This window comes from Odocoileus virginianus, chromosome 6, assembly GCF_023699985.2.
Source record: "Odocoileus virginianus isolate 20LAN1187 ecotype Illinois chromosome 6, Ovbor_1.2, whole genome shotgun sequence".
Classification (NCBI taxonomy): Eukaryota; Metazoa; Chordata; class Mammalia; order Artiodactyla; family Cervidae; genus Odocoileus; species Odocoileus virginianus.
In genome coordinates, this window is record NC_069679.1 from 6061700 (window position 1) to 6088675 (window position 26976).

A 26976-nucleotide genomic window follows, 5' to 3' on the forward strand; every position below is an offset into this window, starting at 1 on the left:
ATTGTTCATCTATAAGGGAATGGTTAAATAAACCATTTACACAACTAGATACTAAGAAGCTATTTAAAAAAAGAATGAGCAAGTTCTCTATGTATTACTGTAGAAAGTTCTCTGAGACAATTAAGTGAAAATAACAACATATTTAGTTTTCGCTTGTACTCACATAAAGAAATACTCAAAAATACTTTTTTAAGAAAGTAATTATCTATATGGCTAAGAGGAGATGAAAGGAATGTACTAGAATGGAATAGGATCCAGATTTCCCAATATATTACTTTTTAATGTTGTTTTGCATTTTGAACAGTGAAAATTTACTCAAGAAATACAACCTTAAAATGTTATTATATTAACAAATAATGCTATTTAAATGTGCATGCATGCGTGTGTGTGTGTGTATGTTGAGAATACTCGGTCTGTCTTTGATTTCGACTAAGTAAAATAAACTTCCCTAGGTTCTTCCAGGATATGTAGAAGCACATTTGTGTTAAGTTCTAGTCACATCAATATTTAAAGCATTTTAGTTGTCTGTTACCTCTAGATACTCTATGGCATGGTAATATTCATAAAAATAAAAACTTCATAGATTCTAAGCTTCCCAAAAGGAACTCATAAATAGCACAACATTCACATTAATTTAAACCAGATGTCATACATATGACAAAATAGAATGCACAGAACTTTATCAGGTTAGACAGAATTAATGTCACATAATAGGAATAAATGCAGAGTAAGCCTTATTAACAAGTTAAATCTTAAGGTAAGGATTTACAGAAGAGCAGACCAAAACAGGACAGAAAGAGCTTTACCATTTTCCTAACCCTTAAAAAGAGGTGATACATTCAGAGTCTTCTTATGTAAATTGTTGATTATAATTTCACAGCATTACCTGCTGTAATCTCTAGCATTAAAGAGTGTTTTTAATGGTATATCCATATAGTGAGCTAGACAATAATTAAAGGCATGTTTCAGAATTATAATTAATGACAGGAGAAAATGTTCACAAAGTAATAAAAGAAAACTACTAAGTAATATTTATGTGTGTCTATACACACATACCACAGCCACATGGAGTATGACTCTAACTTGTTAAAGAGTGTGCCTATACTGTTATATAGGTATATTTCTGTGTGTGCACACTCTCCCACACGCGCACACAGATGCACACACAGTTAGCAAAATGCTACCTCTGCATGGTGTTATTACTGGCAATAATTTTCTTCTTTGTATTATTTGTTTTCCAATTAAAATAATGAATATGTATTATTTTTACTTGCTTTATAAAAATTACAAAAGCGACAAACGTTCAGAATAAAAATGTAAACAAGGAAGACCATACTACTTTTAGGATAAGCACTTATTTCAATTCTCTCAAAGGATTTAAAAATTAATCAGTATATTATAAAAGAAGGTACCTTTCTTTTTAGCCTTTCAAGACTTTTATACAGTGAAACAAGCAATGATATAATAAATATAGTAAATTGGATAATCACAAACCCAGCTAGTACTCAAAATTTATACAATCTTTTTTAGAAAGCAAGATATGTTTAAACACATCCACCTTATCCTTTTTTTCCCCTCGGGCTGCGCTGACTTGTGCCATGGATCAAACCTGTACCCTCTGCAGCAGCAGTATGGACTCAACCACTGGACTGCCAGGGAATTCCCTTTCTCCTTATTCTAAGAAAAAAACCTAATATTAGAAAAAGTTATCAGTATTAAAGTTTGTTTTTTTTTTTTTTGGCAGGACTGCAATAAGCTTCCCTGGTAGCTCAGATGGTAAATAATCCACCTGCAATGCAGGAGACCTGGATTTGATCCCTGGGTCAGGAAGATCTCCTGGAAAGGGAATGGCAACCCACTCCAGTATTCTTGCCTGGAGAATTCCATGAGGTTGCAAAGAGTGGGACATGACTGAGCAACTAACACTTTCAGTTTTTGGGCTTCCCAGGTGATGCTAGTGGTAAAGAACCTGCCTGCCAGTGCAGGAGACGTAAGAGACATGGGTTTGATCCCTGGGTTGGGAAGATCCCCTGGAGGAGGACATGACAACCCACTCCAGTATTCTTGCCTGGAGAATCCCACAGGCAAAGGAGCCTGGAAGGCTATATATAGTCCATGGGGTCGCAATCAGACATGACTGACCACACATACGTACACAATAACAATAAACTGGAAGTCACCTACGTGACAAAAAATAAGTAAATAAAGTATGATACACAGATGATATATACAGTCATTAAAAATCAAAGAGTATGGAGAAGAAAATGGCAACCCACTCCAATAGTTTTGCCTGGGAAATCCCAGGGACCGAGGAGCCTGGCGGGCTACAGTCCATGGGGTCACAAAGAGTCAGACACGACTAAGGGAAGGAAACAGCTCCAGGAAAGCTGAGGTGCCTGCCCGAGGCCCCAGAGCTTTTGATAGCAGAGCCAGAACTGTGGCTGAGGACTCCCAGGTCCCAGGGCTCTTGATCCTGGCCTCTCTCACCAGATACGCGTGTGGAACACTAGAATCTAAAATATGCCTGAGGGTTCCCTGGTGGCTCAGTGGTAAAGAACCCACCTGCCAACACAGGAGATGTGAGCTCCCTCCCTGGTTTGGGAAGATCCCACATGCCTAGGAGCAGTTAAGCCCATATGCCACAACTACTGAGCCTGGGCTCTAGAGCCCAGGAGCCGCGACTCCTGAGCCCACATGCTACAGCTACTAAAGCCCACACACCTTAGAGTCTGTGCTCCGTAACAAGGGGAGCCACCACAATGAGAAGCCCATGCTTCGCAACTAGAGAGCAGACTCTGCTCGCTGCAACTAGAGAAAAGCCCAGGTAGCAATAAAGACCCTGCACAGCCTTAAATAAAAAAAATCATTAAAAGAAAAAAAATGAAAAGAGTAAAAGGTTACGCAGGCTTCTGGTTGGACAAGACAAACTAAACACAACCATTTACCTTCAATCCTTCCTGAAATCTCACCAAAACAAGCGTAAGGAGATTAAAAAACAATGAAGGCAAAATGAACTGGAGAGAAGTCAACAGCAGAGCTGAGTTCAAAACATTTTAGAAGCTGCACAGTACCTTGATGAGACCTATGAAAGCTAAAAACCACATGTCTGGCACTGGGGAGGGGATAGAGAAGAAAAAACAAAAAGTCAACCATTTTGCTCTACAGTGCACCAGAAAGGTCAGGAATGAAGAGCATGATGCCCCTGAAGACAGGAGGGCAAGTGGGTTGAATCAGGAGAATTAGTTAAATGCCTGCATTTGAGAACTCCTAGACCCCTGCCCAACCCAGTACAGTTAGGCCATGACCTCTCCCCAACAGCAGAAAACTGGGTTGGGTCTCTCTGAGTCAATCAGAGAAACCTTACATTTGAAGATGCCAGGCAGAGCTGGGGAAGATGAAGGAGATTAATACCATAAAACAGGTGAAATAAGTAAAACTTTACATGTCACAATAAGTGGAAAATCTTAGCTACCTTCCCCACTCAGCTCTGAGAATACTTGTGGTCAGGCTTATGCATTCCAGGCTAAAGACTGGAGATATCTCTTGGGGAAACTATGTAGCCTAGAAGAATTACAGACACTGATCAAATAGGGACTCTAATGAAATAGTTGAGTTCCTTTATGATCATCAATCTCATACCTAAGGAAGCTCCAAGCCTCACCTTCTAGAAAGAGCTCCACTGAGTTCTCTGCCTCATGTGAAGTCGCTCAGTCATGTCTGACTCTTTGTGACCCCATGGACTGTAGCTGACCAGGCTCCTCTGTCCATGGGATTTTCCAGGCAAGAGTACTGGAGTGGGTTACCATGTGCCTCATACTTGGTAACAAATACCAACTAAAGATCACACACAAAAAACCAAAAACTTGAAAAAGAATAAAATAAATATTAAAAGGTTCTCAGAAGAAGAGACAATGAAAGGGGAAAAAACCCTTCAAAATAACTAAAATGAATAAGCCTACATCCATGAAACAAGAAGATGCTATAACACATACACACATAAGAAAGAGGCATTCAGAGAATGAGAAGGAGCTTAGGGCAATTATAAATATGATAACAGAGGTTAAAAGTATACTATAAAGGCTAAAAGATAAAATTGAAGAAATCTGGAAAGTGGAGAGATGACAAAGCGACAGAAAATAAGATGAAAACAACCACCAAAAAAAAAAAAAAAGAAAGAAAAAAGAAAATTAAGAGGATCAGGCCAGGAGGCCCAATACACAAACAATACATATTTTGGAAAAAGAGAACAGAGAAATTGGAGGAAAGTAAATCTAAAAAAGGATAAAAAACACAGGACTTCCCTGGTAGTTCAGTGGTTAAGAATCCACTGTGCAATGCAGAGGACATGGGTTCGATCCCTGGTGGGGAACTAAGAGCCCACATGCCTCAGAGCAACTAAGCCTGCACACCACAACTAGACAGTCCATGTGCCACAACAAAAGATGTGGTGCGAGGCAAGGAAGATCCCGCGTGCAGCAGCCAAGACCTGATGCAACCAAGTAAATAAATAACCTTAAAAAAATTATAAAAAAGAAAAATATGAAAGAAAATACCCCAGAATTTGAAGGCCATGAGTTATAGATTAAAAGGGCCTATATATGTCCAACTCAGAGACGAAAATGAAGGCTGACACCAGGCATATCCTTGTGATTTCAGAACATCAGGGATCTTAAATGCTTCCAGAAAGAAAAAGAGATCAGGCACAGAAGATCAGAAATAAAGACAGTACCAGACTAGATGTTATTCTCAACAATAACATCTGAGGCCAGAAGACAATGTAGCTAATGACTTCAGTTTTACATTTGACCAGATTAGCAATCAAGTATTAAGGGAGAATAATAACATCTGCAGACAGGCAGGGCATCAAAATGTGTACCTCCCATGGAGTCTTTCTCACCAAACCCTGAAAGCTGTGATTCACCATAACAAGGAAATAAGGCAAGAAGGAAGTCACTGAAGCTAGAAAGCTGGGGATCCCACTCTGAAGGGAGGTCAATACAATTCCCAAGATGATGGCGAAGGAAAATCCTAGGATGACAATCTAGAAAGCAGTTCAGACTGAAACACAAAGCTGAAAGCTCCAGCAAGAATTAAAAAAGGAAAAAACTGATAAGACTATTTAACATGTTACAAAAATTGAGATTTTAGATTTTTTTTACCTTCATAGAAGAGCTTAGAGATGAAAATAGTACACACAAAATTAGAAATATAGCAATTGTTAACTTTAGGGAAAACAAAGTCCATACATAAAAGAAAATTTAATTACAATATATACATATGACCTATCTGTAATTGCATACAAAGTGAAATTTGCAGACAGGCATATTGATAAAATATCAATTAAAATATCAACATTGAAAACTATTTGACCAACTATGGGAGAATTTTGCTGATGGCAGTAGATTTAACCTTAATGGATAATATATAAAACAATAAGCAGCAATAACAAGACATTATTTGGAAATCTTAAAGTAAATAACTGATGAAATAGCTGAAAGAGAAAGTGGTTGCCTCTGAGAACAGAAACTAGGGGTGGGGAAAAAAATGGGACCTAAGCCTTGTAAAATCATTTGACTTTTTATACTATGCTATGTTTTAATGTGGTAAACAATAAAAAAATTACTTTTTAGAGATTTGGCAGCAATATAAAATGTTTATAAGATCTGGTTATGTAAAAAATTAGGAAGTATATTACATTTATGTTAAAAAAAAACATTGAAAGTAAATGCAAAATGGACATTAGGGCACTGAGCTTATGCAGTTTTTCTACCCTTTTATTTTCCACACTTCCTGTTACTTCATAAAACAACATTAGGAACATGTCAATAATAACTCAAAGTCACTGGTGTCCCTAGAAGGATATAATGTTCATCAGTTTAGATCAGTTCAGTTCAGTTGCTCAGTTGTTTCCGATTCTTTGCAACCCCATGGACTACAGCAGGCCAGGCCTCCCTGTCCATCACCAACTCCTTGTGCGTGCTCACTCATGTCCATCAAATTGGTGATGCCATCCAACCATCTCGTCCTCTCTCGTCCCTTTCTCCTCCTGCCTTCAATCTTTCCCAGCATCAGGGTCTTTTCCAATGAGTCAGTTCTTTGCATCAGATGGCCAAAGTATTGGAGTTTCAGCTTCAGCATCAGTACTTCCAATGAATATTCAGGACTGGTTTTCTTTAGGATGGACTGGTTGGATCTCCTAGGAGTCCAAGAGACTCTCAAAAGTCTTCTCCAACACCATAGTTCAAAAGCATCAATTCTCTGCTGCTCAGCTTTCATTATAGGCCAACCCTCACATCCATACATGGCTACTGGAAAAAACCATAGCTTTGACTAGATGGACCTTTGTTGGCTGAGTAATGTCTCTGCTTTTTAACATGCTGTCTATGTTGGTCCTAGTTCTTCTTCCAAGGAGCAAGCATGTTTTAATTCCATGGCTGCAGTCACCATCTGCAGTGATTTTGGAGCCCCAAAAAATAAAGTCTCTCACTGTTTCCATTGTTTATCCATCTATCTGCCATGAAGTGATGGGACCAGATGCCATGGTCTTAGTTTTCTGATGGTGAGTTTTAAGTCAACTTTTTCACTCTCCTCTTTCACTTTCATCAAGAGGCTCTTGAGTTTTTCTTCGCTTTCTGCCATAAGGGTGGTGTCATCTGTGTATCTGAGGTTATTGATATTTCTGCTGGCAATCTTGATTCTAGCTTGTGCTTCATCCAGCCCGGCATTTCACATAATGTACTCTGCATATAAGTTAAATAAACAGGGTGACAATATACAGCTTTGACGTACTCCTCTCCAGATCTGGAAACAGTCTGTTGTTCCATGTCCAGTTCTAACTGTTGCTTCTTGATTTGCATACAGATTTCTCAGGAGGCAGGTAAGGTGGTCTGGTATTCCCATCTCTTGAAGAATTTTCCACAGTCTGTTGTGATCCACACGGTCAAAGGTTTCGGCGTTTTCAATAAGGCAGAAATAGATGTTTTTCTGGAACTCTCTTGCTTTTTCAATGATCCAACGGATGTTGGCAATTTGATCTCTGGTTCCTCTGTCTTTTCTAAACCCAGCTTGAACATCCGGAAGTTCATGGTTCACATACTGTTGAAGCCTGGCTTGAAGAATTTTGAGCATTACTCTCCTAGCGTGTGAGATGAGTGCAATTGTGTGGTAGTTTGAACATTCTTTGGCATTGCCTTTCTTTGGGGTTGGAATGAAAACTGACCTTTTCCAGACTGTCCATGGGCAACCCCGAAATGAAATGAGAAGCTCTATAGGATATGCAAACATTTTTATGTAGATGAAAAGAGGTTAATGTAATTATAACAGCAGCAGTGATAACAAAGTAGAGAGATGAACCAGAATAAAAAGGTTACAACTGATACCAAAGGACACTGGAAAGGAAGCTGGAAACCAATGGAGTGAGAATTAGGTGTTTTAAAAATTTTATTTATTTATCAGCTTCTCCCTCTCAGACCTGTCCCTTTGTTTGCATAGGAAAAAACCTATGGACACGGACAATTGCTGTAAGTATTGCAAAGTCTACTAAAATATTAAAATTGTGCTCTGTAAGCTGTGGTACATATATACCATGGAATATTACTCAGCCATTAAAAAGAATTCATTTGAACCAGTTCTAATGAGATGGATGAAACTGGAGCCCATTATACAGAGCGAAGTAAGCCAGAAAGATAAAGACCATTACAGTATACTAACACATATATATGGACTTTAGAAAGATGGTAACGATAACCCTATATGCAAAACAGAAAAAGAGACTCAGATGTATAAAATTGTGCTCTGTAAATTCAGTACCTTGGGATAACTTCCCTTAGCTTGTCTACTAATAAAATCTCATTTCAACATTACAAAAACCACCATGTAATAAATGCTTCATTTATCAGTTGGGCATTTCTGTCTTTTGGAAAACATAGTGACATCTGTCTCTATTGGGAGAAAAAAGAAATCCAACACCCACAGCAGGATAAAATTAAAATAATTTCCATATTCTCTTCATATTTTTTTCACAAGACATTAATATGCTCAGAAAACACTGCAGAGGGATGCTTGGGAGACCAAGAAAAACCTTACCAGACTATTTGTTACACAAATCTGCTTTCAGTTAAGCTCCATCCTATAGGAACAGATTGTAAGGATTTAAAATACAATCATATGAAGAAAAAGAACATATGGCTTTCAAATTAGTCATAAATGAAACACAAATAATTCTCATATATTGTTTTTCTTAGTCCTAGTCAGCATTACCCACTCCAGGTTTTTTAAAATTGACCAAATGTTTCCTGTTTGGATAGGCTAAGATCAAAAGAGGAATATGTCTAATTTTTGTTCAATCTTAGTCAAGGATTGGCTGAAGCACTTAGAATATCTAATATTATTTAGTTTTCATAGCCAGACTGCCAGAGGGGATCTGTTCACTTAAAAAATTAAGCTCACAGTCATTTAGCTAAGGAATAATCCCATAAGAATGTCTATTTTAAAAATATTATTGATATTCAAAAACCATTTACACATTAAAAGCAAGCATTGACTTTCTGTGCTTAATGAACTGAAACTGTGCTATTAAAATATGAAAAATAGTAACAGCACTGTACAATTATTTACTATTTCAAAGACTTCTGCTTAATACTAGGAATACAATTAACCTCTATTAAGATACATTTTATGATATCACAAACAAAATCACTTTTAAGTAAGAAAACGATACACTTTGGATTTTTGACATTTTATTATTTTCTCTAATAAGAGTTCCTTGAATTATAATAAAGCAAACACAAGTAACTATGTTTTAGTGAGTAAATTTCCCAGTTTTGACTTTCTTAGTAGTCATCAAAATTCTTAAGTATAATATGAATCCACTATATACAAGTGATATTTTGTTGGATCCAGACTTTGAATAGGTAAAGAGCATTTTAGGAAAACAATCTGCCTAGACACAATAATTACACATTTAATTGGGTTGTTTCTTTTTTGAGACTTCTCAGAATTTATATTCTTTAAGTCAATCATGCCTCACACTAACTTTTATCAACTAAACAGTAAGTAACCTATTTTCAGAAAATCCTAGACAATACAGAAATTTTAAGTAATAAAATATCCTTCTTAGAACATGATACTCCAAATATCTAGCAAAATTATAAATCCTGTATGTCTTACAATATTGTAAGAATTTTTTTAAACCATGTGATACCATTATATGAGTTTTTAGCTGAAACACAAACTTGTGAAAGCAAGATACACAAAATGAGCAAGAAGTAAAAGGGAACAATACAAGATTTTTCTTTTCTGCACTGTTAATTGGATTCTTCCAACTAATTCAGTGTTCCTATGTAGATTCATAAATTTATTGGCTAAAGCAGGCTATTAGCAAACCCTGTCACTAATTTGGTCCCATATGATTCAGTTGACTTGGCACAAGGAACAATCGTTACCCAATTATTAATATATGCCATTGTTCACAAGGGAAGCTCAGCACCATAGAGCAAGCCAAGTGCTACAGAGGAAAAACATTCAAAGTGCATGCTAGTTAGAAACATTTTTATTTTGAAAAACCAACAGAACTATTCCTATAAAAAAGGATTTAGAGAAATTATTCTTTAAAGCATACGCTTTTATTCTTTGAACACCTTTTCTATTTATTCTTTCTATTAATATTTAACTTTAAAAGCACCAAAAAAGGCAAACTTAAAAATTTAATTAAAATATTGAAAAACACATTCTTAGTATAATGCTACAATGAAGACAAAATTATCAAGGACCTATAACGTTACTTCTCAAAATAAACAGGATTTCAAGACAGAACTCAACTTACAAAAAAGCAGGGTTCTGAAAGTCTGTCTTATTTGTATAGGTTATTCAAACTACAAAAAATGAATTTCCCAAAAACACCAGTACCTTTTTGGGGTGATAGAAATGTTCTATGTTTTGGGGTCATGGTTACATGGAAATCTATATTTGCCAAAACTTACCAAACTGTACACTTCAAAGGTGCATTTATCATTTATATACTTATTACAATAAATTTGGACTCTAAAAATTTGTCCTAAAAGGTGGTCAGAATACCAATCCACCAAAAAGAAATTTAATACATATTTCTGGCACAACAATATAGTCATGCACCATCTGAACTACAGATAGTCACCACATATATCAGTGTTTCTTTGAGAAAATGAATTTTGAGTTCTAAGAAAATATTGGCATATATCCACCTTTTCCCTATTCTAAAGCATTTCAGGGTTTCGCTGATGGCTCAGCAGGTAAAGAATCCACCTGCAATGCAGGTGGGTTGGGAAGATCACCTGGAGGAGGAAATGGCATCCTGCTCCAGTATTCTTGCCTGAAAAATCCCATGGACAAAGGAACCTGGTGGGCTGCAGTCCATAGTGTCTCAAGAGACGCACATGACTGAGCAACTAAGCAAGCAAAGCAAAGCATTTCAAGGACTAGGGTGGTTATTTCTGGCATCTTAAGTTTGTCAACTCTCTATCAGCATCATAAACAGTGTTTTTCCGCATCAATTATGCCTCACATGTTCTAATTTCCAGATTAAACTCCGATACCTCATTTGCTGGCAACACCCAAGAGGAATACTTAGACTCTGACACTGTGCTGTCCTCATGTTTACAGGGACCTACCCTCTTCAGGTTCTGACCCCTTGCAACAGTCTGTCCTGCAGCATGGACACTCTCTTCACCCTGCTTGTCCTCTGGTCTCCCCATGCTCCCCTTGCATGGATGAATGCTCTCCTCACCATCTTGGGCTCCAACACCCCAAGCTCAGCTGCTCCCCCTTCACCCTTCAGATTCTGGGATACTCTCTGGGCCACTGTTCCCCGAGCTGCTCTCTATTCAGCATGAATACTCACTTTGCTCGACCTCACCAATGACAGTGGACTACAGGGGAGAGGAAGGTTTCACAGATGAATATAATAGAATTAACTCACTTAATTTATGCTACAAATGCACTCCCAAATTGTAGAAATATTCAGGTGAAATGTTATGTTCTATTCCTACTCAGTGTGTGACAATCCACTTCAGATCAAAAGGAGAGGTGAAAATTAAGGATGTTCAAGTTAGAGGTCCACAGACTTGGATAAAATCCCCTTAGTCTATAAATGGACAGGAAGGGTTACAGACATGGTTGCTAAATAAAACTCATAATTCAGTAAAATCCTGCAAAGTTATAAGTTCCGTAACACCTAGGAGGCCACCAAAACGTTCATAATAAAGGGTCAATGGTTAAATGGAATTAATTAAAATTTTGTTAAAAGCTGGTTAAGTTATAAATAGAAACTGTAACTCAAAACATTTATAACAGTCAACACAAAATAAGTTAGGGCACTGTAGACATACTGTATGACTTACTTTATCTACACAATCATCAAAAAACGCCAGGCTTGCATCTTTATCACTGACGAAAGAACATTCCTCAATGAAACGAATAAACATTTGTGTTTTGGTCATCATGTTATAGAATTTCTGATGTGACCGGTCCCGACTTCTTAAGAAAGCTGTTCAACATAAATTTGCAATGTTAGTATATATAATGAGAATTTTTGAGCTAGCAGGAACTAGATCAAACATGTCATCTATACTCTCCACACTCTACCATTTTGCAGAAAAAGAAACAGACTCGTAAAGGAGACATGACCTGACAAAGACAGCAATAGGAAAGGAACCTGAACCTATTCCTTTGAAAGGAATCTTTTAAATCCCCCAACCCAGGGGCTCCTATGCTTGCCCAACACTGCTTGGCTCCCCTGAAAGCTGAAAGCATCAATATCTTAACACACCTGTGACATAACAGAGTACAGTGGTACTTTTCAAATAGTCTCTTCTGTATGTTTTGCTACTGGGGTTGTATTTAATGTGCCTGAGAAATAACTAACTCTAAGGAAATGGATTACCAACTGAGTTGACAGACACATACTCCTGAAATAGACAAGTATATTTTAATAAATATGAGCTACTAACCCAGAAAGCAATCATCACAAAGTTAAGCTCAATAACATGAAACTTACCTTGTAGAGCGAAAAGAGAAGTTGCATCTGTGGCTGTCTCAGATGGGGCTTGTGTTATTGGTCTTAAGTATGATCTATAACCTTTTAAAATAGAGGCCATGAAACACAAAAATGCCTCTTGGATTTCCAAATCTATCATGTGCAACCTCTTTCCAGAATTAAAGTCATAATCATTCATTGCTAAGTCCATAAGTCCATCATCTCTTGGTCTCTGCTGTACTGTGAAGAAATACAGTGTTAATGTTTTCTCCAAAACTGTCAAAACTAAGGTTCATAATGGTGCAATTATAAATCTGTTGCATATGTGATTCAAGTCATTACGCTGTATACCTTAAACTTACACAGTCCTGTATATCAATTATATCTCAATAAATCTGAAAGAAAAATAATAAATGTGTTGAGTTCTCGAAAGAGCTCAAGCTACTTCAACCATTGTTTACATAACTCCTTAACATACAGTAAAACTTGAAATTGGTCTAAGGACAGTAGCAATGCTCAATGTTAATTTCCCGATTTTCATGGTGATTGCACACAGTAGTGATGTAGGAGAATGTACCAGTTGGTAGGAAATATACATTCCATTTGGAGACGATGGGGATATCTATTCTCAAAAAGTCAAAGGAACAATGCTTGTGATTGCTTCAAAATGTAAAAACGTTTTAAAATATGAGGAACAATAAATCATCTTAGGAAGTTTTGTGACATTCTTATTGTCTAAGAAAGCAAAAAAGAAAATGGGCACTGGAATGGAAGACCTAGGTTTTAATCTTAGCTTCATCCTTATTAACTGTATGATATCGGACAAGCTACCTCCCTCAAATTTATTATCTCCATATTTGTAAAAACAAAAGAATGTATGTGAAAGTGCTCTGAAGCTGTAAAGTGATATATAATCCTGAAAAATACCAGTATCTTTTAAGCCTGTAATTTTAAGCTTTAGATTCTGCCCTTCTGTAGAGCTGGATGGGCTATTTCACTTATTTTAATAATGCTTGAATACCGCCATAAAAGCTGCTGGACTTCTCAGCTATTCAAAAGTAGTGCATGAGCTTTTAGAAAGCAGTTAAGTAAGTAGCTTAAATAAAATTCCATAGGCAATTTATTTGTTCTATAGGATACAATTTTTTTCTACTTGCTGTCATTTTTTTCCTATCCCAATCCTTTGAGCCACTTGTGAATTATCTACTTGTTGTAAGGCTTACTTTGTAAACACTGTCTTTTCCTGTGTCTGCTTCCAACAATATTATAGGTAACCTTGAACTCTTGAGGATGTAGGCCTCCTCCCATGTTTATATTTCACTTAATACATAAATGAGAACCTCAAATATTGCTACATGTTTACTGACTACTTTTCATACAACAGCATCAAATTATGAACCCTGAATGGACTGTTGTTATTAAATAATAAGAAGCTTAGATAAATTGAAGGCTTAATTCCTTTTATCAGTAATTCTGGATCACTATCAAGACACTCTTATGTAAGCTTTGAACTGAAATATGCCAATTTTCACTTTAATTTCTGAATGCTTTTGGCAACCTGTTTTCAAATTATTTGAGGTAGGCCACAGCATTAAGATCTACCAAAGGTGAAAAGCATATGACCATGCTCCCACCCCATGGAAATCATCAGCATTTTCTAATGTAATTTAAACCATCTGTCTCAGACTTTCAAAACTAACTTTCTATTTTATGTACAAAGAAAACACATAAATAGAAACCAGTATTTTTCCATAGTATTTGAAAATAATCACCTTAACCTCTTTTTAAATTCTATTATGATATAAACTTCATAAAATCTCCCATTCGGTTTCTAAAAACTTGCTTTAATGCTCATTCTAAAAAATTTTCTTTTAGATAAAAACTATCCTTTAACAAGTAAGGCAAATTAATTGGAGACCTTTCTTCAGATTAAATTACTTCCTTTAATTAAATTATACACTTACATTTTGCCAGTTGCTGATGCAAATTATTCAGTGTGTTCATCAGATTTTTACATGGTTTCTTTGGAAGTATCTTCCAGGCTACATTTTTCTTGTCACCAGTTCTGAGATTAAATGATAACAATAATATATTTGTCAGATTAACATGGGGAGAGGTGGGGCAGGTATATACCTGTTATTCATAAAAAGGGGAAAAGAGAAAACACACTGAATAAAAATATAGCATACAGAATATTCTTGTTAACAGGAGAAAAATACCACAGGTGTAAAATGGACTGCTTAATGTTGTAAAATTAATTTATTTGAGGGTAGAACTTTGTATTAAATATAGCTTAAAAACGTATACTTATGTTGATACTGAGTCAATTCCACTTGTGCTGGAATCATGCAAATTACTCCAAAATTTAATGTGGTGGTCATCAGATCCCCCAAAGGAGGAAATGGCAACCTACTCCAGGATTCTTGCCTGGAAAATCCCATGGACAGAGGAGACTGGTGGGCTACAGTCCATAGGGCCACCAAGAGTCGGACAGGACTGAACGTACACACGTGCATACATTACCCGTAAGCTCATTTAGAGTCTTTAGACACTTAAATATTGGGGAAATCCTACTATTAGAGGAGTTTTGTTTTTTCTTATAGACTCTAAGACAAAGCACTCTAGAATACATTCAGTGAACTTATGATCCATAAACCTTATCAAAATACTTTGATATATTCAATATTTAGTTTCTTAGTTCTCTAAAAAATAAGTAAAATTAAGTTTCTTTCAGCAAAGAAATAATCTATAATGTTAGATTATATGAAAGAAGTATAACATCCCAAAATACTTTCATAACTATAAAAGAAGATATCTGACAGTGATATCTTTGTTTCTATGATGAACTCCAGTAATCTCCTTTATCACAAATATTACCACACAGTTGCTCTCTAAACTATAGATGGAACAGAAAAAGAAAAGAGCATGGTGATAAAACATGGTAAAGCTTTTGGACTTAACTATATAACTTTGTTGACTCCATTCTCTATTTATCAAAACTTTTTACTATTTCAAAAGCAATAAATACTCATTTTAGGAAACTTGAAAAAATGTAGAGAAAAAGGAGAACAAAAGTAAATCACTTATGTTCTAACCACCAAACTCAACAACATGGTGCAGGTGTTAAATGGAACATGCTGAACTTTTTTTTTAATGTTCCCTAAATTTCCCACAGAACAAAAAGGGCAAATAAAACTCTACAAACTAAACAAAGAAAAAACGAGTGGATGGGAAAGCTTAAGCTGACAAAGAACTGTCTTGGAATCTACTCTATCTTTCCACAATGAGAAAAAAAATACAGACAGGGCAGGGTCAAACTGCAGATGTCCTGCTGTGAGATTTTATTTCATTTATAGTGTGACCAGGACTATGCAACCCTGTATTAAAGTGAGAACACAGTGTAAAAATACTTGGCATTATTTTCTTGCTAAAAGTTTCAAACACAGCACTCCCACTGTGCCTGAGCATTCACGGTGTGTCCCTTGCTAGATTATTAGCAATTTAAGAGAAAGGAGTGTATTTGGTTTATCTTTTTATTCCCAGTGCCTAGCAAAAAAAAGTGTGTGTGTGTGTGGGGGGAAGGACACTTGAGATGTCTGTAGCATAAACGAATGAACAATATTTTGGTATCATTTCATTACATCGAATTACTATTATTTATTCACATGATTTTCCTCCTTTTGCCCTTGATAGCATCACTCTAAAACTTAGTTGAGGAGAAGCACTTTATCTAGTACCTAAGTTTGAATCTATGACAACTTTTTGCATTTTCATTCATGGTGAGTTCCATTTATAAGATTACTAGTACAGAATTAGTTAGCCAATAATTCGTGGCAGAAGTACTAGTTATGGAGTCAAACCATGGTGTTTTCAAAATCAGTTCTGAGAGGATAAGTTACGTGCCTTTTGATAAATTACTAATAAATCTAAGTTTTGGTTTTCTTATCTGTCTGGCAGAGTGCTTAGTAAAAACTACCTCACAAAATACAGAGAATAATAAGAGATACCTGAGGCTATGCATACAGTTTTATGCCTAGTACATTATCAGATATTAACTTCCCTTTGGAAACTTCTTGACATTCATAACATGTTCTTTATGTATTTATGAGTCAGAGAAGGGGAAAGGAAACAACAAATTTCATATTCAGAATTTTTCTTTCAAATTTCAGGTTGAGGTTCTAGAAATTCAGGAGGAAGGAAAGTGGAAAGTGATCAGTTCACTGGTTTAGTCCTGCCATAGGTTTGGCAGGGTGATAAAACCAAGAAGAAAGACCACTGATGAGTGCAAACAACTCATGTTTTTTTGATTTTTTTAACTCATTAGTGATCAAAACAGAAAGTTAAAATAAGAAAAAAATTATTTTAATAAAGTATAAAAAGAAGGAAAACATAATTTATTACTATAATAAATACAGTGTACACTTATTTACCACATGGCATTTCAATTTTTAAAAACATTATGTCATGTAACATTTAACAACTAGCCAAAAAAAAGAGACGCTACTTAATTTGAAGAATTAAACTGTAAAAGGGCTTTGGGGCTTTACTAACAGGGTAACTCGCAGTTATTTTAAGTATGTCCTGTGGATGCAATGTGGTATTGCATCAATTTCCTCTTCCCTGAAGAGCTTAAGTATGATTAAACTGAAAATAAAGGACACAAGAGAAAATACTGAATAAAAGAAAAGCTATATAGTTACAGTAGGTACAACTTAAATATTATTTCAATAAAGAGAGAAAATTATAGAATCCTTATATTCCTTACATAAATTTCTAAGGCATAAGATTATAATATCTCTTAACTATTTAAATATCTGAGGATTAAAACCTTCTCCAGTACACTAAATCCATCTCATCAAAGTATAGTAAGAACTGATTCAAAGATGGTAAAAACCCCAAATATTAAAAAAAATATAGCTCAACAGAATTCTAGTTATAATCACAAAATATACCAAAAAAACAAAAAAAGCTACAAAGTTGCAAATTACAGAATGTAGAATCGCTGAAACAAACTTACTGAGAAATGGTGTTGGTATCTAGGTCAACACAACTGACATCTGGTGGAGGGTCATAGAGATCAAAGTATCTTGAATCAATTCCTACTATGAATGGACATGGTGCACTCAAGACATCTGCTAAAGCCAGTGGGCAGAGAGGAACATAGGGGCATGGCCAGTGGAAAGGGAAAATCATCTTGGATAAAAGATAAGAGAATATTTAGCTGTTTTAACATTGAAGCATAATTCATTGGCAACATAGAAAATTGTCTTTTAAATATTTATACCTAAAGTAGTTTAATACTTGTTAAATAATTACAATTAGTGTTAATGGTCAGAAGATTAAAATTAATTACACTCTGAATTTTAGTTAAGCACTGAAATAACTTTAAATTATATGAATAATTAGGTTTAAAATGAAACTCACTGCCAAGAAGAAACTGTGGTACTCACAGATACTAATGCTTCTGTCACACTGGTAAGCACAGAAGGCCGTAAGGAATGAATGAGAATCTTATGCTCTGTCACTGCAAACACCAGGAGCGTCACAGCATTCTCAGGGCCTAAACTCTGGAGCAGTGTGGAAAACTTGCCACCACTGTAAATCCAAACAAAGATACAGAATTAAAAAATAGAGATCCAAACATCTCATTGTATACAATAATTTTTTAAAGTTTATGAGTAGGTAGGGTTACAGTTCACATGATATATTCAACTTTAAACATGACTGTTGCTATTTTGTAGGGAAAACGCTGCATCAGAAACACACTATGAAAATAATGAAGTTTTATGAGGTTTTGAAGTCATCCACATCTTCTGCCTTGTATTAAATATGGAAAATGCAAAGTTATCCACTTCCTTTTTTGTATAAAATGATCTGCCATGTAGATAATGTTCAAATAAAGAATTCTATGTATATACAAAAGGTTGTTATATGATTCCACTTATACAAGTGTCCAGGACAGGCACATCTGTAGAGAAAGAAGTAGATAAGCAGTTGCCTAGGGCTGGGGAGGGTGTCTGTGTGTTTGTATATGAAGGGATGTTAGAGGTAAGGGAGGGTAACTGCTAAAAGATACAGGTGTTTTTTTGAGCTAGGAAAATGTTCTGAAATTGATTATAGTCATAGCTGCAGAACACTGTGAATATATTCATTGAATTGTACAATTTAACTAGGTGAACTGTACGGTATGTGAGTTATATACCAATAAAGTCATTACCAAAAAAAAGTCTCTTGGTAGTCTCAGTATTTCTAGTTTATTCTCAGTTCAAACAAAGGTTAAGAAAACACTGGTCACTCTGGGCCAAGACCTGGTGATGAAATAATCTGCAATTCTTACAAAATTAACGTCAAAGATGGCAGCTGTTCTCCCTTAGGTACGTGCCACCAAATAACTTAATTATATTGTAACTACTTCCCTGCTAGAAAAAGTACATGGCTAATTAAATATCAAGAAATGATACTTTAGAAAAAACATATTTCATAATCTCTGAACTTTTAAGGTGGTGAAATACATTATTCTATTCCACGGGCTAGTATTTATAAGTAACTTTTTATTTGGGGGTTAATTTTAAAATGAATATTTTTCAGAGGATATTTAAAGCTAAAAAATAATCATTTTCATAAACTATAGACATATGTACTCATTTATGCATTAACAGTTGCACACACTTGATCATAGTTAAGTGGATATGCAAAATACAAAACATTACTGTAAAAGTTTTTCTTTGTTCTTCAAGAACTTTAACCTAAATTTTAAGTAAAAGAAATTTAAATAAGAAACAATTAGGTGAGAAATATTTCCATCAACATTTACAATTCTCCCTGGGAAAGACAGAAAATACTTGAATGCTATTTTAGCTTACACTAAACATTTAGAGAAACACAATGAAGATTTACTTGCCTCAATGGAAGAGGTGAAGAAACAGGCTGACTGAGGATCAGATTATCATGTGGTGATAACTGAAAATAGATATGAAATAAAGTATTTCAAATATAAAGAATAACTTTAAAATACCACCTTCCAGTAAAAAAATTTCACACACATACATATAGATGATGCCCATAAAGTTTCAATATTCCCATTCACCAGTTATAGAAATAGTCTAAATTACTTACTAAGACCCTAAAAAATATGTCCTGATGACTGACCTAAGTACTAATTCTTCTTACTCTAAACCATATTCTTTTCTTCTATTCCTCAACATTTCCCTGATGCCATTTTAACAAACCTGTATTGAAAGAATAAACTGTTCATTTAATATCATAAAACCAGGGTTAGCTAATCTATGGCCTCAGGGCAAATCCACAGATCACCTGCTTTTATAAATAAAGTCTTATCAAAACAGGCATGCACATTTGTTCACATGTTACGTACAGCTGCTTTTGTGCAATGAAAGCAGAGCTGAGCAGTTTTCAGAGAGACAATACAGCCTGTAGAGTCTGAAATATTTACTGTCTGGTCCTCAACAGAAAACACTCGCCAACTTCAGCTGTAAATCTTTCATGTGTATGCAACCTGAGTGTGCTGTATTCTGACACTAAATATCAAGAAGCAACTCGGGATGATATGTAGATATGCAGACTATTTACAACGCTTATCAAAATGATTTTTTCTAGACACTTTATCTGTATCAATATATTAATGCAATTAATCTTCATTTTAAATTTTATGCATATTTACACAAATATTAAATATCTTTATAAATAATTTCTAATTTTGAATGATACTCCACTAAGGGTTGTGATAAATACAATAAGGCACATACAGTGATAATACATGAAAAAATTTTCTCAAGATCACTTCAAAAATTATGCTTAAAAAAACAACTTACATATCGACAGTATAAACAAAAAAGAAACATAAACAAAAAAGGAAAGATAAAGCCAACTGGGAAAAGAGATGGGGAAAATAATTTATGTTCACTTTAAACTTCCTGTCACAAGGATGTGAGCAATTCTTCCTGCAATTAGGAAAACACACAACTTTTTCTTTCATCTATTCTAATACACTTAACTTGGAATAAGTGCCAAAGGCAAAACTTTTAAATACCAAGAATAAACTTAGGGAAAGCAGTTCCTTTTTATGTGATCAAAATGTCTACTGCTGTCTACTTCGTCAAGTCTACAACCCTTTATCTAAGAGGAAACATTAGATGTTGGCTGGGAGGCAGTTAATAAAATCATAAGGGTCCAAACTCCAGCATGAAGCAGCATCTGGTTCTCTTTTGACTCCATTTGATGTTTGTTTCCTCTTATAAAACTGTTATACTTAGGTTACATTTTGACAGAGTCCATAATCATTCAATAGAGCACTTATATCAAGAAAATCTTACCTGAACTAGAATCCGTGGTCTCTGAGGAGATGGAAAAGGAACTTTATGCATAAAATGAGAAATATGCCTTAAAAACAAACAAACAAAAACCTAATTGATTCCAAAGAGAATACAATATGCTATAAAGGTCAACATGTCACTACAAGTTCATGGTGAGTCAAGAGCTCTGTGTACTGATAATTTCGAAATCCCTGCTACCACAAAAACAAGTGAACAAACAACTAAAACATTTGTATCATTTAAATTGCTTCTGTATAAACCCACCCAATAAATTTCCATATTAATATTCTCTCATATCCAGTAATAATTGTGTTATCAATGTCTCAAAAGCCATTTTAAATTCTACCTTATATGGACATTACCAAAGAAGCTAATTCTTGCACTGCAAAACACTTATTTTTAGTCAATTGCACATATTTTAAAAATGAAGCAACCATTGAGTATTTCAGAAAAATGAAGGAGTTTAACTATTTCTAAAATAAGAACAGTATACTTTCGATTAACAAGTTAAAAATTCTATTGCTGATTTTTTTGGCTTTTTCCCCAGAAGAAGACAGATAAAGAGATAGATTGATGGGTTTTGTTTTGAACACCATGGAAAAGGAAAAAGGAAACAATAGTAAACAATCCATTTTAAAGAAAGAGTTATTTTATTTCTATATTACTTTTAAACTATTTCCAAATCAACTTGGCTGCAGAACTGAGATAATTTCATCTGGATAGAAAACATCAGAAGAGCATGGAATCGAAAATATCTAAAGTGAAAGTGAAAATGTTAGTTGCTCAGTCGTGCTCAACCCTTTGTGACCCTATGGACTGTAGCCCTCCAGGCTGTCCCTGTCCATGGGATTTCTCAAGCAGGAATACTGGAATGGGTTGCCATTTCCTTCTCCAGGGGATCTTCCCAACCCAGGGATCGAACTCAGGTTTCCCAAGCCACCAGGGAAGCCCAAAATATCTACGTTCAGTTCAGTTGCTCAGTAGTGTCCCACTCTTTGAGACTCCATGGACTGCAGCACACCAGGCCTCCAAGTATCTAAAATGATATCTTAATGATATCTATGATATCTAAAAATAGTAAGGAATATAATAAGCCCAGATTATATGTAAAATAAGAATCACAAAACCTATTAAAAAAAATTTCCAGTTAGGATCTCCAAACTTCACAAGATACTAAAAAATGAAACATTTATGTCATTTGTTAGAAATAAAATTATCTAAAATAACAAAACTGTAGATATAATTGGAGCTTTCCAGATGGCTCAGTGGTAAAGAATCCGCCTGCCAATGCAAGTGATGTGGGTCGGTAAGATCACCTGGAGGAAGAAATGGCAACCCTACTCCATTATTCTTGCCTGGAAAATCCCATGGACAGAGTAGCCTAGCAGGTCACATTCCATGGGGTTGCTGAGAGTCAGACATACTAAGCAACTGAATACAAACACACACATAGTTATAGTAAGAGAAATATTACCTAATTGAATCAACCAAATCTTTTTTTCTCTTGAAAAATTTAGCTTCCAAATAAAATCCATTCAATTACCAGTACAAATATACCATACATAGTGGAAAGAGCTGCCAAATTTTGACCCAAGAGGGCTGCTAACTTACTTCTCAATTGGAAGGACATGAGGTCCAGAGATGGAATAACGATATAGAAAAGTCAAAAACTTCCTGAATGCATCAAAAAAAGGCCAGTGAGAGAGAAGACAGATGCATTTATTAGTGTGAATTGTCTTGGAACTATCAGACTTCTCATTTGCTGATGAAGCTAAACCCAAAAGGAATCTCTGTTTTTCTGTGAGATTCTCCTCGGAGTATGGTTCATAAAACTGAATAGCAGCACCATAGACCTGGAAAACATAATACATTTGATAAATATGCCTTATATCATTTACTCAAATCACATCATTAGTTAAATATTTAATGGATGAGCTATTATGAGCCATTATATGCCTATGAGCCAGGCAAGGTGCCAGGTACCAGAAACAGTGGTGAAGAGACATTGCTCTTGCTTTCTTGAAGTACATTAAATTTTAACATTGATGATGACAGCAGCAAAACTACACAGTGCAACTGTCAGGTTCCCTTATTTATTATTGGAAAACAGTATGTTTAATTAAATTCATTTTATAAAGAGTGAAAACAATTGTGTCGATATTCTCTATAAGAAAATGACTGAAAACAATGGGTTGGCCAGAAAGTTCATTTGGGTTTTTCTGTAAGATGCTATTGAAGAATCCAAACAGACTTTTTGGCCCACCTAATAATTATTTAGTAGAGAGCAGGACAGAATTTTAGATAAGGAAATACAAATTTCAACTTCAGACAATTCACTGAATTTCTCTAGACCTCAGTTTCCCAATATATAAAATGAAGATATTACACTAGAAGATTATCAAAGTCCATTTCAACGATAATAGGCTATGGTTCTAAACAGCACTGCATATTTAATAAAGTCTTAGTATTACTTTAAAACTTTGTAACACAGAAAATTAAGCAATGCAGGATCATCACTTGATAACGAAAAAAATCTTTCAGCATATTCACAAGAAAAGCATTTGCGTATGTAAGACAGAATGAAAATTTTCTTTTTCTATGTCTCCGGATATAGTTATTTTAACAAAGTGAAAGAGGTGCATATAATAGATCTAATTTAACCAGTTGTTGTTTCTATTGTTCCTGCATATAAAGCTTAAGACTTGAAAATGTACAAGAAAACTGCAGATATCATTTGTTAAATAGAGTACCTTTTCAGCTGAGGCTCCAGTTAACACAAACGTAGAAAATACAGGGAGAGGGTATTTGCTATTTGATGGCCAACATTCAATAGTTGCACCCATTGGTAAACAAAACAGGGGAACAGATTCTGGGAGTGAGAATGACTCATAATCTTCTTGAGGGTATCTACAAATTAGACCTATAAAAACAATAATAAATATTAGCTCATCATCTCTTGAATTTAGCAGCTCATAATTTGAATGATGCTAAAATGCTTTGTTATTTAACACATCTGGAAGACTAAAATACTATATATGTTCACCAAGTAACTCTGAATGCTTTAATAAGATTCAAGTGAATTTTAATCCTTAAACTAGTCATACTAACTACTTAATATTTATCAAATTTCATCCACAAAGGTTAGTAAGGCAAACAGGAAAAGACCATTCCCTGGTAGCTCAGACAGTAAAGAACCTGCCGCAATGCAGGAGACCTGGGTGGGGAAGATTCCCTGAAGAAGGGAATGGCAGCCCACTCCAGTATTCTTGCCTTGGAAAATCTCATGGACCGAGGAGCCTGGTGGGCTACAGTCCACGGGGTCGCCAAGAGTCAGACATGACTGAGCGACTAAGCACACACAAAGAAACACACACAAGTACGCACACACTCCCCTCCCGCCCCCAAGACTCAGACGGTGAAGCATCTGACTACAGTGCAGGAGACCCTGGATCCCTGGGTTGGGAAGATCCTCTGGAGAAGGAAATGACAACCCACTCCAGTACTCTTGCCTGGAAAATCCCATGGACGGAGGAGTATGGTAGGCTACAGTCCATGGGGTCACAAAGAGTCAGACACAACTGAGCGACTTCACTTTATTTCACTTTCCTAAAAATTCATTTTGTGTTCATACTACCTTACAGCATATAAACATACTATTTGGGGAGGGAATTTTCAATATGCCTATATTCACTTTACTAGTTTTTGATAGCTTTACCTCAGGGTTTTTTTTTTTGACACATTAATACAGATATTCTATAGGACTATATATATAACTTCTAGCACAAATATGAGAAAAATTATACATAAAAATAGAAATCACATACTTCCAATGTCTTTAAAATAGTATCAACTTAAGCCAAGCTTCTGAACTATATGAAATTATATGAAGATTATATGAAAATAGAGTTTCAAGTGGTATATGATTTCATGTTAAATAGACTAGTTGACAAAGCAGTCCAGGTATCTTCTACTTAACAAACCCTCAAGAGCAGACTCTTTTACTGGATTTTGTGGGACTAGAAACAGTAACAGGTTTCCTAAGCTTGAATCCCTAAAGTCCAGTGGAAACCATCATGACACAATGTTAAAAATAAAATGACAAACTGGGAATATGAGTGGTTGGTCTGTCACTAATAGCTGTTTGACTTCAGACAAGTCATGTACCTATAGGTCTCCAGTTTTCTCATCTATAAAGTGAGATGAACTAAATATACTGAGGTCCAAGGCAATTCTAAAATTCTCTAATTATATGCTGCTGGCTGCTGTTAAATCACTCAAACATGTCTGACTCTTTGCAACCCCATGGACCTTAGTCTGCCAGGCTCCTCGGTCCATGTGATTCTCCAAGCAAGAAAACTGGAATAGGTTGCCATGGCCTTCTCCAAATTATATGCTAGCCAACCAGTTGATCTCATGAGGATTTACACTAAACTGTCCATTACTTTCTCAAGTCATGAAATAATGGTATAGCCTTTAAGAAACTACAGAAACAGCAATGAACTGTGGATCCTAGAAAATCACAGGCAGAAGAAGGTAGGAGTCTAGGATACTAACTTTAAAATTTTATTTTTTGAAAAGTTGAATCTGCTTTCTTATAAATAACTTGATATTTTGAGGCTTCTGGTAACTGAAAATTTCAACTATGCATTATAAAATTATAAATTATTTATATTTCTGATTATTTTGAAATATAATTACATATAAACTACAGACTTGACTAAATTTAATATAAATATTAGGCTTCCCAGGTGGCACCAGGGGTAAAGGATCTGCCCAGCAATGTAGGAAACACAAGAGCTTCAGGTTAGATCCCTGGGTCAGGAAGATCTCCTAGAGAGAGAAATGGCAACCCACTCCAGTGTTCTCTCCTGAAAAATCCCATGAACAGAGAAGCCTAACAGGCTATAGTCCATGGAGTCGCAAAAGAGTCAAGACATGACTGAACGTGCACACAGTACAGTAGCAATATAAATATTAAGGAAACTAATTCAAAAGGAATGTAAATATTGTCCTCATATTCTCTGATTTAAGACTTTAAGAGAATGATATCTACTTATTATTTACTTAAACCTATTATTTTTAAAAAACCTTGCCTTCTTTTAAAATTAATATTCCTCTAAGCATCCAATAAAGTATGGATAAAGACAAAACAATCAAAAGACGTGTTATAGTCTCAGTCCTGACATTAACACATTTTAAGGCAGAGTTTTTTTTTTCTTTAATCTTATTGGTCCCATAATACATTATATATTAAGTATCCCATGAAAAATTATACTTACCAGCTTTGTAAGATATAGTGTTAGTCTTTGCCACTGATTTTTTATAACATAAGTACACTGCTGATCCCCACTGAATTTGAAAAAAAAAAAAAAAGAAATATCATTAAACTTTAAAAGGCAGTAACTTAATAAAACAGAATCTCTTTGATTTCTGCAGTATGTAATGACAGATTTCTTTTTATTTTCAGTTGGTTATTTTGCTGGCATTTCATTGGAGTTACTGCCCAATTTTCTTTCAGAAATAAAAGTTAATGTATTTTTTCCTTGCAACAGAAATAACATGAGGAATACAACTATTTAAAACAAAACCAAGCCACAACAATTTAGATTTTATTCTAAGTTCAAACTTTGGACAGAAATGACAAACAAGTAATATCCACTCATGTGGATGTAGATGTTCCTTTTGATTCCACAACACCTTTCAGATATTGCCAGACTTTTCACAGTTCTTTATACCAAACTCAAGAGTTGTACTTTGCCATATCCATTTCCCTATTTCCTATTCTGTCATGAATCTATTCCAAACCAGGTTTTAATCCTACCATTTTTTAAAAGAACACTGTAAAAACTTTAATAATACTAATTCTAATAGTCAATTCTTAGTCTTCATCTTTTTCAGCCTCTTAGCAGATTTTGATATCATTAATGACCCCCTTCCTGAAACATTTTTCTTTCTTGGCTTTTGAAGCATCACACTCTCCTGGTCCCTCGCCACCATATCTCTGGCCAGTCCTCAATCTCCCTTGTAGAAGCCTCTCTTTTCCTGATCATTAAATGTGGTCTCTTCTCTACTTTCTCTAAAGGATCTCATTTATTTGGTACCACGCTTTTAAATAACAGCTACTTCCAAAAGAGTCTCAAATTCCTAGTCCCCAAAGGAGATGGAGAAGACTGTGGGTAAAGCCAATCTGAGAGTAAAGGAGTTTTAGACACAGTCAGTTTTGAAACATCTATTAGACATCCAAGTGCAGAGTCAAATGGAGGTAAGGTGAGAAGTCTGAAATGGATGTGTAACTTAGAAGATGCCACCACTTGACAAGAGGTGATAACATGCATTCACAAAGCATACTTCCTTTAGGTTTAGACAGCCCTCCTTTCACCACTTTATATGCAACACCAAGTCTGCTTCTACCTTCCTTGGTCCTCCTTACTGCCCCTGTCTTCTTGTTGCTGTTGTTGTTTTCCTCCATGCATAGCACTTACCACCATTTGGCTTATAGTATATTTTGTTATTATCTGCCTCCCACCACTAGAACATAATAAGCTCCATGACGGTAGAAGCTTTGTTTTGCTCACTGCTGTATCTGGAGCACCCACAACAGTGCCTATTATATAAAAATACTTAATAAATACT

At 35.3% G+C, this 26976-nt stretch overlaps 1 protein-coding gene across 8 annotated transcripts in view; it reads right to left on the reverse strand.

The window, feature by feature from the left end:
• Positions 1 to 26976, reverse strand: part of DENND4A (DENN domain containing 4A) — a 112995-nt gene that overhangs the window by 36511 nt on the left and 49508 nt on the right. For 7 of the 8 annotated variants that reach the window (XM_020876843.2, XM_020876846.2, XM_020876842.2 and 4 more), the window contains 10 exons: positions 25623 to 25692; positions 23094 to 23263; positions 21955 to 22196; positions 20344 to 20410; positions 18912 to 18970; positions 17461 to 17605; positions 17028 to 17203; positions 13975 to 14075; positions 12032 to 12250; positions 11376 to 11521 (listed from right to left, as the gene is read on the reverse strand). In XM_020876843.2, coding sequence (XP_020732502.2) covers positions 11376 to 11521; positions 12032 to 12250; positions 13975 to 14075; positions 17028 to 17203; positions 17461 to 17605; positions 18912 to 18970; positions 20344 to 20410; positions 21955 to 22196; positions 23094 to 23263; positions 25623 to 25692 — 1395 coding nt within the window. Of the gene's footprint in view, positions 1 to 11375; positions 11522 to 12031; positions 12251 to 13974; positions 14076 to 17027; positions 17204 to 17460; positions 17606 to 18911; positions 18971 to 20343; positions 20411 to 21030; positions 21050 to 21954; positions 22197 to 23093; positions 23264 to 25622; positions 25693 to 26976 lie in introns of those variants that run through there. The other variant, XM_070468643.1, reaches the window with a different exon arrangement.